The sequence below is a fragment of the Oncorhynchus nerka genome, unplaced genomic scaffold (genome assembly GCF_034236695.1).
Source record: "Oncorhynchus nerka isolate Pitt River unplaced genomic scaffold, Oner_Uvic_2.0 unplaced_scaffold_1446, whole genome shotgun sequence".
In the NCBI taxonomy this organism is placed as follows: Eukaryota; Metazoa; Chordata; class Actinopteri; order Salmoniformes; family Salmonidae; genus Oncorhynchus; species Oncorhynchus nerka.
In genome coordinates, this window is record NW_027039869.1 from 1 (window position 1) to 15,348 (window position 15,348).

A 15,348-nucleotide genomic window follows, 5' to 3' on the forward strand; every position below is an offset into this window, starting at 1 on the left:
TCACCCTATCTATAGCCCCAACCCTCTCTCTAAAACATGTAAGCAGCAGGCTTTGTATTGCTCCATAACCCTCCACGGTCCGAATGCCCTGGCTGTCACACTCGACCACACACACTCACACACACACAGACTCGCACACACACACACACTCACACACTGTGGTCACGCTGCTGTGGTCTTGCTTGGTCAGTAGAGCGGACAGCTGAGGAATGTTGAATTTGCGCCACCTGGGTTGATGAGAAAGTAGAGAGAAGGGGAGATGGAGAGAAAGAGAGAGAGGGGGGGTTGAGGTGGAGATAGAGAAAAGGAGAGAGTAGACTGTCTGTTAATGCATTCAGTTCTCTCTCTTCATTCTGTTCTTTCTGTCTGTCTGACTGCCCCCTATCAGCCCTCTGTCATGGCCTGTTACACCCAAACACACATACAAATACCAAATAAATACCTCAGCACAGAAATGAGCTACAAGTCATACGTCTGCTATAGTTTGGTGTCAGTGAAGACAAAACCACATACGATGTGTCTGGGCTGGATGAAGTTAATCAAAAATGCAGTATTCATTCCATTCTGTGAGGATTTTAAAAACAGGACACAGGACAGAAACTAGGGCAAACGCTAGGATACATGAGAGAAAGCCTCTGTGGAGTAGTGGGAAAGGCACCTCACAAAGCCTATGTTCCAAATGGCACACTACATAGTGCACTACTTTGGACAGAGCCCTATGACACCTTATTCCCTAGGTAGTGCACTACTTTAGGCCAGAGCCCTAATGCACCTTATTCCGTATATAGTGCACTACTTTAGACCAGAGCCCTATGGCACCTTATTCCGTATATAGTGCACTACTTTAGGCCAGAGCCCTAATGCACCTTATTCCCTATATAGTGCACTACTTTAGACCAGAGCCCTATGACACCTTATTCCCTATATAGTGCACTCGCAAGGTTTACTCCATAGAGGACATGGTCTGTACTCGTCTTCTTCCTGATTACCCTGAACATGGTCTGTAGTCAGGTCTTCTTCCTGATTAGCCTGAACATGGTCTGTAGTCAGGTCTTCTTCCTGATTAGCCTGAACATGGTCTGTAGTCTTCTTCCTGATTACCCTGAACATGGTCTGTCGTCAGGTCTTCTTCCTGATTAGCCTGAACATGGTCTGTCGTCTTCTTCCTGATTACCCTGAACATGGTCTGTCGTCAGGTCTTCTTCCTGATTAGCCTGAACATGGTCTGTAGTCTTCTTCCTGATTACCCTGAACATGGTCTGTAGTCTTCTTCCTGATTAGCCTGAACATGGTCTGTAGTCAGGTCTTCTTCCTGATTAGCCTGAACATGGTCTGTAGTCTTCTTCCTGATTAGCCTGAACATGGTCTGTCACCTTCCTGATTAGCCTGAACATGGTCTGTAGTCTTCTTCCTGATTAGCCTGAACATGGTCTGTAGTCAGGTCTTCTTCCTGATTAGCCTGAACATGGTCTGTAGTCAGGTCTTCTTCCTGATTAGCCTGAACATGGTCTGTAGTCTTCTTCCTGATTAGCCTGAACATGGTCTGTAGTCAGGTCTTCTACCTGATTAGCCTGAACATGGTCTGTAGTCAGGTCACCTTCCTGATTAGCCTGAACATGGTCTGTAGTCTTCTTCCTGATTAGCCTGAACATGGTCTGTAGTCAGGTCTTCTTCCTGATTAGCCTGAACATGGTCTGTAGTCAGGTCTTCTTCCTGATTAGCCTGAACATGGTCTGTAGTCTTCTTCCTGATTAGCCTGAACATGGTATTAGGCAATCTTCTTATAGATTAGCCTGAACATGGTCTGTAGTCAGGTCTTCTACCTGATTACCCTGAACATGGTCTGTAGTCTTCTTCCTGATTAGCCTGAACATGGTCTGTCGCCAGGTCTTCTTCCTGATTAGCCTGAACATAGTCTGTAGTCTTCTTCCTGATTAGCCTGAACATGGTCTGTCGTCAGGTCGTCTTCCTGATTAGCCTGAACATGGTCTGTAGTCTTCTTCCTGATTAGCCTGAACATGGTCTGTAGTCAGGTCTTCTTCCTGATTAGCCTGAACATGGTCTGTAGTCAGGTCTTCTTCCTGATTAGCCTGAACATGGTCTGTAGTCAGGTCTTCTTCCTGATTAGCCTGAACATGGTCTGTAGTCTTCTTCCCGATTAGCCTGAACATGGTCTGTCGTCAGGTCGTCTTCCTGATTAGCCTGAACATGGTCTGTCGTCTTCCTGATTAGCCTGAAGATGGTCTGTAGTCTTCTTCCTGATTAGCCTGAACATGGTCTGTAGTCAGGTCTTCTTCCTGATTAGCCTGAACATGGTCTGTAGTCTTCTTCCTGATTACCCTGAACATGGTCTGTCGTCAGGTTTTCTTCCTGATTAGCCTGAACATGGTCTGTCGTCAGGTCTTCTTCCTGATTAGCCTGAACATGGTCTGTAGTCAGATCTTCTTCCTGATTAGCCTGAACATGGTCTGTCGTCTTCTTCCTGATTACCCTGAACATGGTCTGTAGTCAGGTCTTCTTCCTGATTAGCCTGAACATGGTCTGTCGTCAGGTCTTCTTCCTGATTACCCTGAACATGGTTTGTAGTCTTCTTCCTGATTCGCCTGAACATGGTCTGTCGTCAGGTCTTCTTCCTGATTAGCCTGAACATGGTCTGTAGTCTTCTTCCTGATTAGCCTGAACATGGTCTGTAGTCAGGTCTTCTTCCTGATTACCCTGAACATGGTCTGTCGTCAGGTCTTCTACCTGATTAGCCTGAACATGGTCTGTCGTCAGGTCTTCTTCCTGATTAGCCTGAACATGGTCTGTAGTCTTCTTCCTGATTAGCCTGAACATGGTCTGTAGTCTTCTTCCTGATTACCCTGAACATGGTCTGTCATCAGGTCTTCTACCTGATTAGCCTGAACATGGTCTGTCGTCAGGTCTTCTTCCTGATTAGCCTGAACATGGTCTGTAGTCTTCTTCCTGATTACCCTGAACATGGTCTGTAGTCTTCTTCCTGATTAGCCTGAACATGGTCTGTAGTCAGGTCTTCTTCCTGATTAGCCTGAACACGGTCTGTCGTCAGGTCTTCTTCCTGATTAGCCTGAACATGGTCTGTAGTCTTCTTCCTGATTAGCCTGAACATGGTCTGTCGTCAGGTCTTCTTCCTGATTACCCTGAACACGGTCTGTATTTTCATCTACATTCACTGGTATATTATATTTATATTCTGCTTCAAGAGAAAAGAAAAGAAACACGGACGGTTGGTGGTACTTTGCAGTACTTTTTATGAGAATAAAGTCTAAATAATGTTGTGAATAAATATATTATTATAATATTTATAGAATTAATGTAGAGAATAAAGTCCCAACGTGTCCCCTGTTGCTGTGAATTAGATGACCCGGTGAAATTATACTGTAGAATTACCTATATTAACAACACAAACCTTTCCTCGTGTAGTACATAATAGCCATGTTTTTATAAGTTGGCCTTCCGTGGCCTGGATGAGGCCAGCAACCACACGGACTCGGATGGGGATATTTTATCCATAACCTGACATACTTAGGTAGAGGTGGTGTGTGTGTGTGTGTGTGTGTGTGTGTGTGTGTGTGTGTGTGTGTGTGTGTGTGTGTGTGTGTGTGTGTGTGTGTGTGTGTGTGTGTGTGTGTGTGTGTGTGTGTGTGTGTGGAGGTCTAGCCTCTATAAGGTGGACCAGTAGAACGGAGACAATACTGAAATCAAAAGGAAGTTGTCTGTCAGATATCTGAGAGATAAAAGAAATATCATAAAACTCAACCTCCCTCCCCTTCTCTCCTTACCCTTTCCCCCCTCCTCCCCTCCTTAACTCCCCCTCTCCTCTCCCCTCCTTTCCCCCTCCTCCCCTCCTTAACTCTCTCTCTCCTCTCCCCCTCCTTTCCCCCTCCTCCCCTCCTTAACTCCCCCTCTCCTCTCCCCCTCCTTTCCCCCTCCTCCCCTCCTTAACTCCCCTCTCCTCTCCCCTCCTTTCCCCCTCCTCCCCTCCTTAACTCCCCTCTCCTCTCCCCCTCCTTTCCCCGTCCTCCCCTCCTAACTCTCCCTCTCCTCTCCCCCCTCTTCTTCTTCCCTCCTCCCCTCCTTAACTCCCCCTCTCCTCTCCCCCTCCTTTCCCCCTCCTCCCCTCCTTAACTCCCCTCTCCTCTCCCCCTCCTTTCCCCCTCCTCCCCTCCTTAACTCTCCTCCTCCTCTCCCCAACCCCTTTCCCCCTCCTCCCTCCTTAACTCCCCTCTCCTCTCCCCTCCTTTCCCCCTCCTCCCCTCCTTAACTCCCCCTCTCCTCTCCCCCTCCTTTCCCCCTCCTCCCCTATAACTCCCTCTCCTCTCCCCAACCCCTTTCCCCCTCCTCCCCTCCTGATTAACTCTCCCTCCACTCCCCCTCTTCTCCTTCCCTCCTCCCTCCTTAACTCTCCCTCTCCTCTCCCCAACCCCTTTCCCCTCCTCCCCTCCCTTAACTCCCCCTCTCCTCTCCCCTCTTCTCCTTCCCTCCTCCCCTCCTTAACTCTCCCTCTCCACTCCCCTCTTCTCCTTCCCTCCTCCCCTCCTTAACTCTCCCTCTCCTCTCCCCTCCTTTCCCCCTCCTCCCCTAGTAACTCTCCCTCTCCTCTCCCCTCCTTTCCCCCTCCTCCCCTCCTTAACTCTCCCTCTCCTCTCCCCCTCCTTAACCCCCTCCTCCCCTCCTAACTCTCCCTCTCCTCTCCCCCTCTTCTCCTTCCCTCCTCTCCTCCTTAACTCTCCCTCTCCTCTCCCCCTCTTCTCCTTCCCCTCCTCCCCCTAGTAACTCTCCCTCTCCTCTCCCCTCCTTCCCCCTCCTCCCTCCTTAACTCTCCCTCTCATCTCCCCCTCCTTTCCACCCTCCTCCCCTCCTTAACTCTCCCTGACTCCCCTCTTCTCCTTCCCTCCTCCCACCTTAACTCTCCCTCTCCTCTCCCCAACCCCTTTCCCCCTCCTCCCCTCCTTAACTCCCCCCTGACTCCCCCTCTTCTCCTTCCCTCCTTAACTCTCCCTCTCCACTCCCCCTCTTCTCCTTCCCTCCTCCCCTCCTTAACTCTCCCTCTCCACTCCCCCTCTTCTCCTTCCCTCCTCTCTCTCCAGATCCCAACGCCATGGGGCAGCGAGGACCAGACCATGCTCTGATTGGTGGAGTGGTGGCGGTGGTGGTCTTCGTTACCTTGTGTCTAATCATCTTTTTGGGCCGCTACCTAGCCAGGCATAAAGGTAAAACATGTGACAGCACCTGTAACACACAACACCTGTAAAACACATAGAGATAACACACATGACTACAGGTCTCCTGATAGTAACACACCTGACTATAGGTCTCCTGATAGTAACACACCTGACTATAGGTCTCCTGATAGTAACACACCTGACTATAGGTCTCCTGATAGTAACACACCTGACTATAGGTCTCCTGATAGTAACACACCTGACTATAGGTCTCCTGATAGTAACACACCTGACTACAGGTCTCCTGATAGTAACACACCTGACTACAGGTCTCCTGATAGTAACACACCTGACTATAGGTCTCCTGATAGTAACACACCTGACTATAGGTCTCCTGATAGTAACACACCTGACTATAGGTCTCCTGATAGTAACACACCTGACTATAGGTCTCCTGATAGTAACACACCTGACTACAGGTCTCCTGATAGTAACACACCTGACTAACACCTGACTATAGGTCTCCTGATAGTAACACACCTGACTAACACCTAACTACAGGTCTCCTGATAGTAACACACCTGACTAACACCTGACTATATGTCTCCTGATAGTAACACACCTGACTATAGGTCTCCTGATAGTAACACACCTGACTACAGGTCTCCATGATAGTAACACACCTGACTACAGGTCTCCTGATAGTAACACACCTGACTATAGGTCTCCTGATAGTAACACACCTGACTACAGGTCTCCTGATAATAACACACCTGACTATAGGTCTCCTGATAGTAACACACCTGACTATAGGTCTCCTGATAGTAACACACCTGACTACAGGTCTCCTGATAGTAACACACCTAACTATAGGTCTCCTGATAGTAACACACCTGACTATAGGTCTCCTGATAGTGACACACCTGACTACAGGTCTCCTGATAGTAACACACCTGACTATAGGTCTCCTGATAGTAAAACACCTGACTACAGGTCTCCTGATAGTAACACACCTGACTACAGGTCTCCTGATAGTAACACACCTGACTATAGGTCTCCTGATAGTAACACACCTGACTATAGGTCTCCTGATAGTAACACACCTGACTAACACCTGACTACAGGTATCCTGATAGTAACACACCTGACTACAGGTCTCCTGATAGTAACACACCTGACTATAGGTCTCCTGATAGTAACACACCTGAAAGTCAGGTCTCTGTCATAGTAACACCTGACTATAGGTCTCTGAGAGATAACACACCTGACTATAGGTCTCCTGATAGTACACACCTGACTACAGGTCTCCTGATAGTAACACACCTGACTACAGGTCTCTGATAGCAACACACCTGACTATAGGTCTCCTGATAGTAACACACCTGACTATAGGTCTCCTGATAGTAACACACCTGACTATAGGTCTCCTGGTCTGTAACACACCTGACTATAGGTCTCCTGATAGTAACACACCTGACTACAGGTCTCCTGATAGTAACACACCTGACTATAGGTCTCCTGATAGTAACACACCTGACTATAGGTCTCCTGATAGTAACACACCTGACTATAGGTCTCCTGATAGTAACACACCTGACTATCAGGTCTCCTGATAGTAACACACCTGACTATAGGTCTCCTGATAGTAACACACCTGGGACTACAGGTCTCCTGATAGTAACACTGTTTAATAGTCAGGTCTCTGATAGTAACACACCTGACTATAGGTCTCCTGATAGTAACACACCTGACTACAGGTCTCCTGATAGTAACACACCTGACTATAGGTCTCCTGATAGTAACACACCTGACTATAGGTCTCCTGATAGTAACACACCTGACTAACACCTAACTACAGGTCTCCTGATAGTAACACACCTGACTACAGGTCTCCTGATAGTAACACACCTGACTACCTGTATCTAAAACACTGTTTAATAGTCAGGTACCTGGTCTGTCAGAGAGATAGGACACCTGTTTAATAGTCAGGTACCTGGTCTGGGTCTGTCAGAGAGATAGGACACCTGTTTAATAGTCAGGTACCTGGTCTGTCAGAGAGATAGGACACCTGTTTTAATAGTCAGGTACCTGGTCTGACAGAGAGATAGGACACCTGTTTAATAGTCAGGTACCTGGTCTGTCAGAGAGATAGGACACCTGTTTAATAGTCAGGTACCTGGTCTGTCAGAGAGATAGGACACCTGTTTAATAGTCAGGTACCTGGTCTGTCAGAGAGATAGGACACCTGTTTAATAGTCAGGTACCTGGTCTGTCAGAGAGATAGGACACCTGTTTAATAGTCAGGTACCTGGTCTGTCAGAGAGATAGGACACCTGTTTAATAGTCAGGTACCTGGTCTGTCAGAGAGATAGGACACCTGTTTAATAGTCAGGAGAGGACACCTGTTTAATAGGTCTGGTCTCAGAGAGATAGGACACCTGTTTAATAGTCAGGTACCTGGTCTGGGTCTGTCAGAGAGATAGGACACCTGTTTAATAGTCAGGTACCTGGTCTGTCAGAGAGATAGGACACCTGTTTAATAGTCAGGTACCTGGTCTGTCAGAGAGATAGGACACCTGTTTAATAGTCAGGTACCTGGTCTGACAGAGAGATAGGACACCTGTTTAATAGTCAGGTACCTGGTCTGGGTCTGTCAGAGAGATAGGACACCTGTTTAATAGTCAGGTACCTGGTCTGTCAGAGAGATAGGACACCTGTTTAATAGTCAGGTACCTGGTCTGTCAGAGAGATAGGACACCTGTTTAATAGTCAGGTACCTGGTCTGGGTCTAACAGAGAGATAGGACACCTGTTTAATAGTCAGGTACCTGGTCTGTCAGAGAGATAGGACAGATAGGACCTGGTCTGTCTGTTTAATAGTCAGGTACCTGGTCTCTGTCAGAGAGATAGGACACCTGTTTAATAGTCAGGTACCTGGTCTGTCAGAGAGATAGGACACCTGTTTAATAGTCAGGTACCTGGTCTGTCAGAGAGATAGGACACCTGTTTAATAGTCAGGTACCTGGTCTCACCTGGTAGTCAGGTGCCTGGTCTGGTCTGTCAGAGAGATAGGACACCTGTTTAATAGTCAGGTACCTGGTCTGTCAGAGAGATAGGACACCTGTTTAATAGTCAGGTACCTGGTCTGTCAGAGAGATAGGACACCTGTTTAATAGTCAGGTACCTGGTCTGTCAGAGAGATAGGACACCTGTTTAATAGTCAGGTACCTGGTCTGTCAGAGAGATAGGACACCTGTTTAATAGTCAGGTACCTGGTCTGTCAGAGAGATAGGACACCTGTTTAATAGTCAGGTACCTGTTTCTGGGTCTGTCAGAGAGATAGGACACCTGTTTAATAGTCAGGTACCTGGTCTGTCAGAGAGATAGGACACCTGTTTAATAGTCAGGTACCTGGTCTGTCAGAGAGATAGGACACCTGTTTAATAGTCAGGTACCTGGTCTGGGTCTGTCAGAGAGATAGGACACCTGTTTAATAGTCAGGTACCTGGTCTGTCAGAGAGATAGGACACCTGTTTAATAGTCAGGTACCTGGTCTGTCAGAGAGATAGGACACCTGTTTAATAGTCAGGTACCTGGTCTCAGGGTCTGTCAGGTACCTGGTCTGTCAGAGAGATAGGACACACCTGTTTAATAGTCAGGTACCTGGTCTGTCAGAGAGATAGGATACCTGTTTAATAGTCAGGTACCTGGTCTGGGTCTGTCAGAGAGATAGGATACCTGTTTAATAGTCAGGTACCTGGTCTGTCAGAGAGATAGGACACCTGTTTAATAGTCAGGTACCTGGTCTGTCAGAGAGATAGGACACCTGTTTAATAGTCAGGTACCTGGTCTGTCAGAGAGATAGGACACCTGTTTAATAGTCAGGTACCTGGTCTGGGTCAGAGAGATAGGACACCTGTTTAATAGTCAGGTACCTGGTCTGTCAGAGAGATAGGACACCTGTTTAATAGTCAGGTACCTGGTCTGGGTCTGTCAGAGAGATAGGACACCTGTTTAATAGTCAGGTACCTGGTCTGTCAGAGAGATAGGACACCTGTTTAATAGTCAGGTACCTGGTCTGTCAGAGAGATAGGACACCTGTTTAAATAGTCAGAGATAGGGCACCTGGTCTGGGTCTGTCAGAGAGATAGGACACCTGTTTAATAGTCAGGTACCTGGTCTGTCAGAGAGATAGGACACCTGTTTAATAGTCAGGATAGGGCACCTGGTCTGGTCTCAGAGAGATAGGACACCTGTTTAATAGTCAGGTACCTGGTCTGGGTCTGTCAGAGAGATAGGACACCTGTTTAATAGTCAGGTACCTGGTCTGTCAGAGAGATAGGACACCTGTTTAATAGTCAGGTACCTGGTCTGTCAGAGAGATAGGACACCTGTTTAATAGTCAGGTACCTGGTCTGGGTCTGTCAGAGATAGGACACCTGTTTAATAGTCAGGTACCTGGTCTGTCAGAGAGATAGGACACCTGTTTAATAGTCAGGTACCTGGTCTGTCAGAGAGATAGGACACCTGTTTAATAGTCAGGTACCTGGTCTGGTCTGTCAGAGAGATAGGACACCTGTTTAATAGTCAGGTACCTGGTCTGTCAGAGAGATAGGATAGTCAGGTACCTGGTCTGTAATAGTCAGGTACCTGGTCTGGTCTGTCAGAGAGATAGGACACCTGTTTAATAGTCAGGTACCTGGTCTGTCAGAGAGATAGGACACCTGTTTAATAGTCAGGTACCTGGTCTGTCAGAGAGATAGGACACCTGTTTAATAGTCAGGTACCTGGTCTGTCAGAGAGATAGGACACCTGTTTAATAGTCAGGTACCTGGTCTGGTCACAGAGAGATAGGACACCTGTTTAATAGTCAGGTACCTGGTCTGTCAGAGAGATAGGACACCTGTTTAATAGTCAGGTACCTGGTCTGTCAGAGAGATAGGACACCTGTTTAATAGTCAGGTACCTGGTCTGTCAGAGAGATAGGACACCTGTTTAATAATCAGGTACCTGGTCTGGGTCTGTCAGAGAGATAGGGCACCTGTTTAATAGTCAGGTACCTGGTCTGTCAGAGAGATAGGACACCTGTTTAATAGTCAGGTACCTGGTCTGACAGAGAGATAGGACACCTGTTTAATAGTCAGGTACCTGGTCTGGGTCTGTCAGAGAGATAGGACACCTGTTTAATAGTCAGGTACCTGGTCTCAGAGGACACCTGTCTGACACCTGGTCTGGGTCTGTCAGAGATAGGACACCTGTTTAATAGTCAGGTACCTGGTCTGTCAGAGAGATAGGACACCTGTTTAATAGTCAGGTACCTGGTCTGTCAGAGAGATAGGACACCTGTTTAATAGTCAGGTACCTGGTCTGTCAGAGAGATAGGACACCTGTTTAATAGTCAGGTACCTGGTCTGTCAGAGAGATAGGACACCTGTTTAATAGTCAGGTACCTGGTCTGTCAGAGAGATAGGACACCTGTTTAATAGTCAGGTACCTGGTCTGGGTCTGTCAGAGAGATAGGACACCTGTTTAATAGTCAGGTACCTGGTCTCAGAGGATAGGACACCTGTTTAATAGTCAGGTACCTGGTCTGACAGAGAGATAGGACACCTGTTTAATAGTCAGGTACCTGGTCTGTCAGAGAGATAGGACACCTGTTTAATAGTCAGGTACCTGGTCTGTCAGAGAGATAGGACACCTGTTTAATAGTCAGGTACCTGGTCTGGGTCTGTCAGAGAGATAGGACACCTGTTTAATAGTCAGGTACCTGGTCTGTCAGAGAGATAGGACACCTGTTTAATAGTCAGGTACCTGGTCTGTCAGAGAGATAGGACACCTGTTTAATAGTCAGGTACCTGGTCTGGGTCTGTCAGAGAGATAGGACACCTGTTTAATAGTCAGGTACCTGGTCTGTCAGAGAGATAGGACACCTGTTTAATAGTCAGGTACCTGGTCTGACAGAGAGATAGGACACCTGTTTAATAGTCAGGTACCTGGTCTGGGTCTGTCAGAGAGATAGGGCACCTGTTTAATAGTCAGGTACCTGGTCTGTCAGAGAGATAGGACACCTGTTTAATAGTCAGGTACCTGGTCTGACAGAGAGATAGGTGTTTAATAGTCAGGTACCTGGTCTGGGAGTCAGAGAGATAGGACACCTGTTTAATAGTCAGGTACCTGGTCTGTCAGAGAGATAGGACACCTGTTTAATAGTCAGGTACCTGGTCTGGGTCTGTCAGAGAGATAGGACACCTGTTTAATAGTCAGGTACCTGGTCTGTCAGAGAGATAGGACACCTGTTTAATAGTCAGGTACCTGGTCTGTCAGAGAGATAGGACACCTGTTTAATAGTCAGGTACCTGGTCTGGTCTGTCAGAGAGATAGGACACCTGTTTAATAGTCAGGTACCTGGTCTGTCAGAGAGATAGGACACCTGTTTAATAGTCAGGTACCTGATCTGTCAGGTACCTGGAGTCAGAGATAGGACACCTGTTTAATAGTCAGGTACCTGGTCTGTCAGAGAGATAGGACACCTGTTTTTAATAGTCAGGTACCTGGTCTGACAGAGAGATAGGACACCTGTTTAATAGTCAGGTACCTGGTCTGGGTCTGTCAGAGAGATAGGGCACCTGTTTAATAGTCAGGTACCTGGTCTGTCAGAGAGATAGGACACCTGTTTAATAGTCAGGTACCTGGTCTGTCAGAGAGATAGGACACCTGTTTAATAGTCAGGTACCTGGTCTGTCAGAGAGATAGGACACCTGTTTAATAGTCAGGTACCTGGTCTGGGTCTGTCAGAGAGATAGGACACCTGTTTAATAGTCAGGTACCTGGTCTGTCAGAGAGATAGGACACCTGTTTAATAGTCAGGTACCTGGTCTGGGTCTGTCATCAGAGAGATAGGACACCTGTTTAATAGTCAGGTACCTGGTCTGTCAGTCAGAGAGATAGGACACCTGTTTAATAGTCAGGTACCTGGTCTGTCAGAGAGATAGGACACCTGTTTAATAGTCAGGTACCTGGTCTGTCAGATAGGACACCTGATAGTCAGGTACCTGGTCTGTTAGGATAGTCAGGTACCTGGTCTGGGTCTGTCAGAGAGATAGGACACCTGTTTAATAGTCAGGTACCTGGTCTGTCAGAGAGATAGGACACCTGTTTAATAGTCAGGTACCTGGTCTGTCAGAGAGATAGGACACCTGTTTAATAGTCAGGTACCTGGTCTGTCAGAGAGATAGGACACCTGTTTAATAGTCAGGTACCTGGTCTGTCAGAGAGATAGGACACCTGTTTAATAGTCAGGTACCTGGTCTGTCAGAGAGATAGGACACCTGTTTAATAGTCAGGTACCTGGTCTGTCTGTCAGAGAGATAGGACACCTGTTTAATAGTCAGGTACCTGGTCTGTCAGAGAGATAGGACACCTGTTTAATAGTCAGGTACCTGGTCTGTCAGAGAGATAGGACACCTGTTTAATAGTCAGGTACCTGGTCTGTCAGAGAGATAGGACACCTGTTTAATAGTCAGGTACCTGGTCTGTCAGAGAGATAGGACACCTGTTTAATAGTCAGGTACCTGGTCTGTCAGAGAGATAGGACACCTGTTTAATAGTCAGGTACCTGGTCTGTCAGAGAGATAGGACACCTGTTTAATAGTCAGGTACTGGTCTGGTCTGTCAGAGAGATAGGACACCTGTTTAATAGTCAGGTACCTGGTCTGTCAGAGAGATAGGACACCTGTTTAATAGTCAGGTACCTGGTCTGTCAGAGAGATAGGACACCTGTTTAATAGTCAGGTACCTGGTCTGGGTCTGTCAGAGAGATAGGACACCTGTTTTAATAGTCAGAGATACCTGTTTAATAGTGGTCTGGTCTGTCAGAGAGATAGGACACCTGTTTAATAGTCAGGTACCTGGTCTGTCAGAGAGATAGGACACCTGTTTAATAGTCAGGTACCTGGTCTGGGTCTGTCAGAGAGATAGGACACCTGTTTAATAGTAGTCAGGTACCTGGTCTGGTCTGAGAGATAGGACACCTGTTTAATAGTCAGGTACCTGGTCTGTCAGAGAGAGAGATAGGACACCTGTTTAATAGTCAGGTACCTGGTCTGTCAGAGAGATAGGACACCTGTTTAATAGTCAGGTACCTGGTCTGTCAGAGAGATAGGACACCTGTTTAATAGTCAGGTACCTGGTCTGGGTCTGTCAGAGAGATAGGACACCTGTTTAATAGTCAGGTACCTGGTCTGTCAGAGAGATAGGACACCTGTTTAATAGTCAGGTACCTGGTCTGTCAGAGAGATAGGATACCTGTTTAATAGTCAGGTACCTGGTCTGTCAGAGAGATAGGACACCTGTTTAATAGTCAGGTACCTGGTCTGTCAGAGAGATAGGACACCTGTTTAATAGTCAGGTACCTGGTCTGTCAGAGAGATAGGACACCTGTTTAATAGTAGGACACCTGGTACCTGGTCTGTCAGAGAGATAGGACACCTGTTTAATAGTCAGGTACCTGGTCTGTCAGAGAGACCTGTTTAACACCTGTTTAATAGTCAGGTACCTGGTCTGTCAGAGAGATAGGACACCTGTTTAATAGTCAGGTACCTGGTCTGTCAGAGAGATAGGACACCTGTTTAATAGTCAGGTACCTGGTCTGTCAGAGAGATAGGACACCTGTTTAATAGTCAGGTACCTGGTCTGTCAGAGAGATAGGACACCTGTTTAATAGTCAGGTACCTGGTCTGTCTGTCAGAGAGATAGGACACCTGTTTAATAGTCAGGTACCTGGTCTGTCAGAGAGATAGGACACCTGTTTAATAGTCAGGTACCTGGTCTGTCAGAGAGATAGGACACCTGTTTAATAGTCAGGTACCTGGTCTGTCAGAGAGATAGGACACCTGTTTAATAGTCAGGTACCTGGTCTGGGTCTGTCAGAGAGATAGGACACCTGTTTAATAGTCAGGTACCTGGTCTGGGTCTGTCAGAGAGATAGGACACCTGTTTAATAGTCAGGTACCTGGTCTGTCAGAGAGATAGGACACCTGTTTAATAGTCAGGTACCTGGTCTGTCAGAGAGATAGGACACCTGTTTAATAGTCAGGTACCTGGTCTGTCAGAGAGATAGGACACCTGTTTAATAGTCAGGTACCTGGTCTGTCAGAGAGATAGGACACCTGTTTAATAGTCAGGTACCTGGTCTGGGTCTCAGAGAGATAGGACACCTGTTTAATAGTCAGGTACCTGGTCTGTCAGAGAGATAGGACACCTGTTTAATAGTCAGGTACCTGGTCTGTCAGAGAGATAGGACACCTGTTTAATAGTCAGGTACCTGGTCTGTCAGAGAGATAGGACACCTGTTTAATAGTCAGGTACCTGGTCTGTCAGAGAGATAGGACACCTGTTTAATAGTCAGGTACCTGGTCTGTCAGAGAGATAGGACACCTGTTTAATAGTCAGGTACCTGGTCTCAGAGAGGTCTGTCAGGTACCTGGTCTGAGAGATAGGACACCTGTTTAATAGTCAGGTACCCTGGTCTGTCAGAGAGATAGGACACCTGTTTAATAGTCAGGTACCTGGTCTGGGTCTGAGAGATAGGACACCTGTTTAATAGTCAGGTACCTGGTCTGTCAGAGATAGGACACCTGTTTAATAGTCAGGTACCTGGTCTGTCAGAGAGATAGGACACCTGTTTAATAGTCAGGTACCTGGTCTGTCAGAGAGATAGGACACCTGTTTAATAGTCAGGTACCTGGTCTGTCAGAGAGATAGGACACCTGTTTAATAGTCAGGTACCTGGTCTGTCAGAGAGATAGGACACCTGTTTAATAGTCAGGTACCTGGTCTGTCAGAGAGATAGGACACCTGTTTAATAGTCAGGTACCTGGTCTGTCAGAGAGATAGGACACCTGTTTAATAGTCAGGTACCTGGTCTGTCAGAGAGATAGGACACCTGTTTAATAGTCAGGTACCTGGTCTGTCAGAGAGATAGGACACCTGTTTAATAGTCAGGTACCTGGTCTGTCAGAGAGATAGGACACCTGTTTAATAGTCAGGTACCTGGTCTGGGTCTCAGAGAGATAGGACACCTGTTTAATAGTCAGGTACCTGGTCTGTCAGAGAGATAGGACACCTGTTTAATAGTCAGGTACCTGGTCTGTCAGAGAGATAGGACA

At 47.0% G+C, this 15,348-nt stretch overlaps 1 protein-coding gene across 1 annotated transcript in view; it reads left to right on the forward strand.

The window, feature by feature from the left end:
• The first annotated feature begins 5,112 nt into the window (after positions 1 to 5,112).
• LOC135568615 (cell adhesion molecule 2-like) overlaps positions 5,113 to 15,348 on the forward strand; it is a 59,802-nt gene continuing 49,566 nt past the window's right edge. The window contains exon 1 of the mRNA XM_065015422.1: positions 5,113 to 5,231. Coding sequence (XP_064871494.1) covers positions 5,120 to 5,231 — 112 coding nt within the window. The 5' untranslated portion in view covers positions 5,113 to 5,119. The remainder of the gene's footprint in view (positions 5,232 to 15,348) is intronic.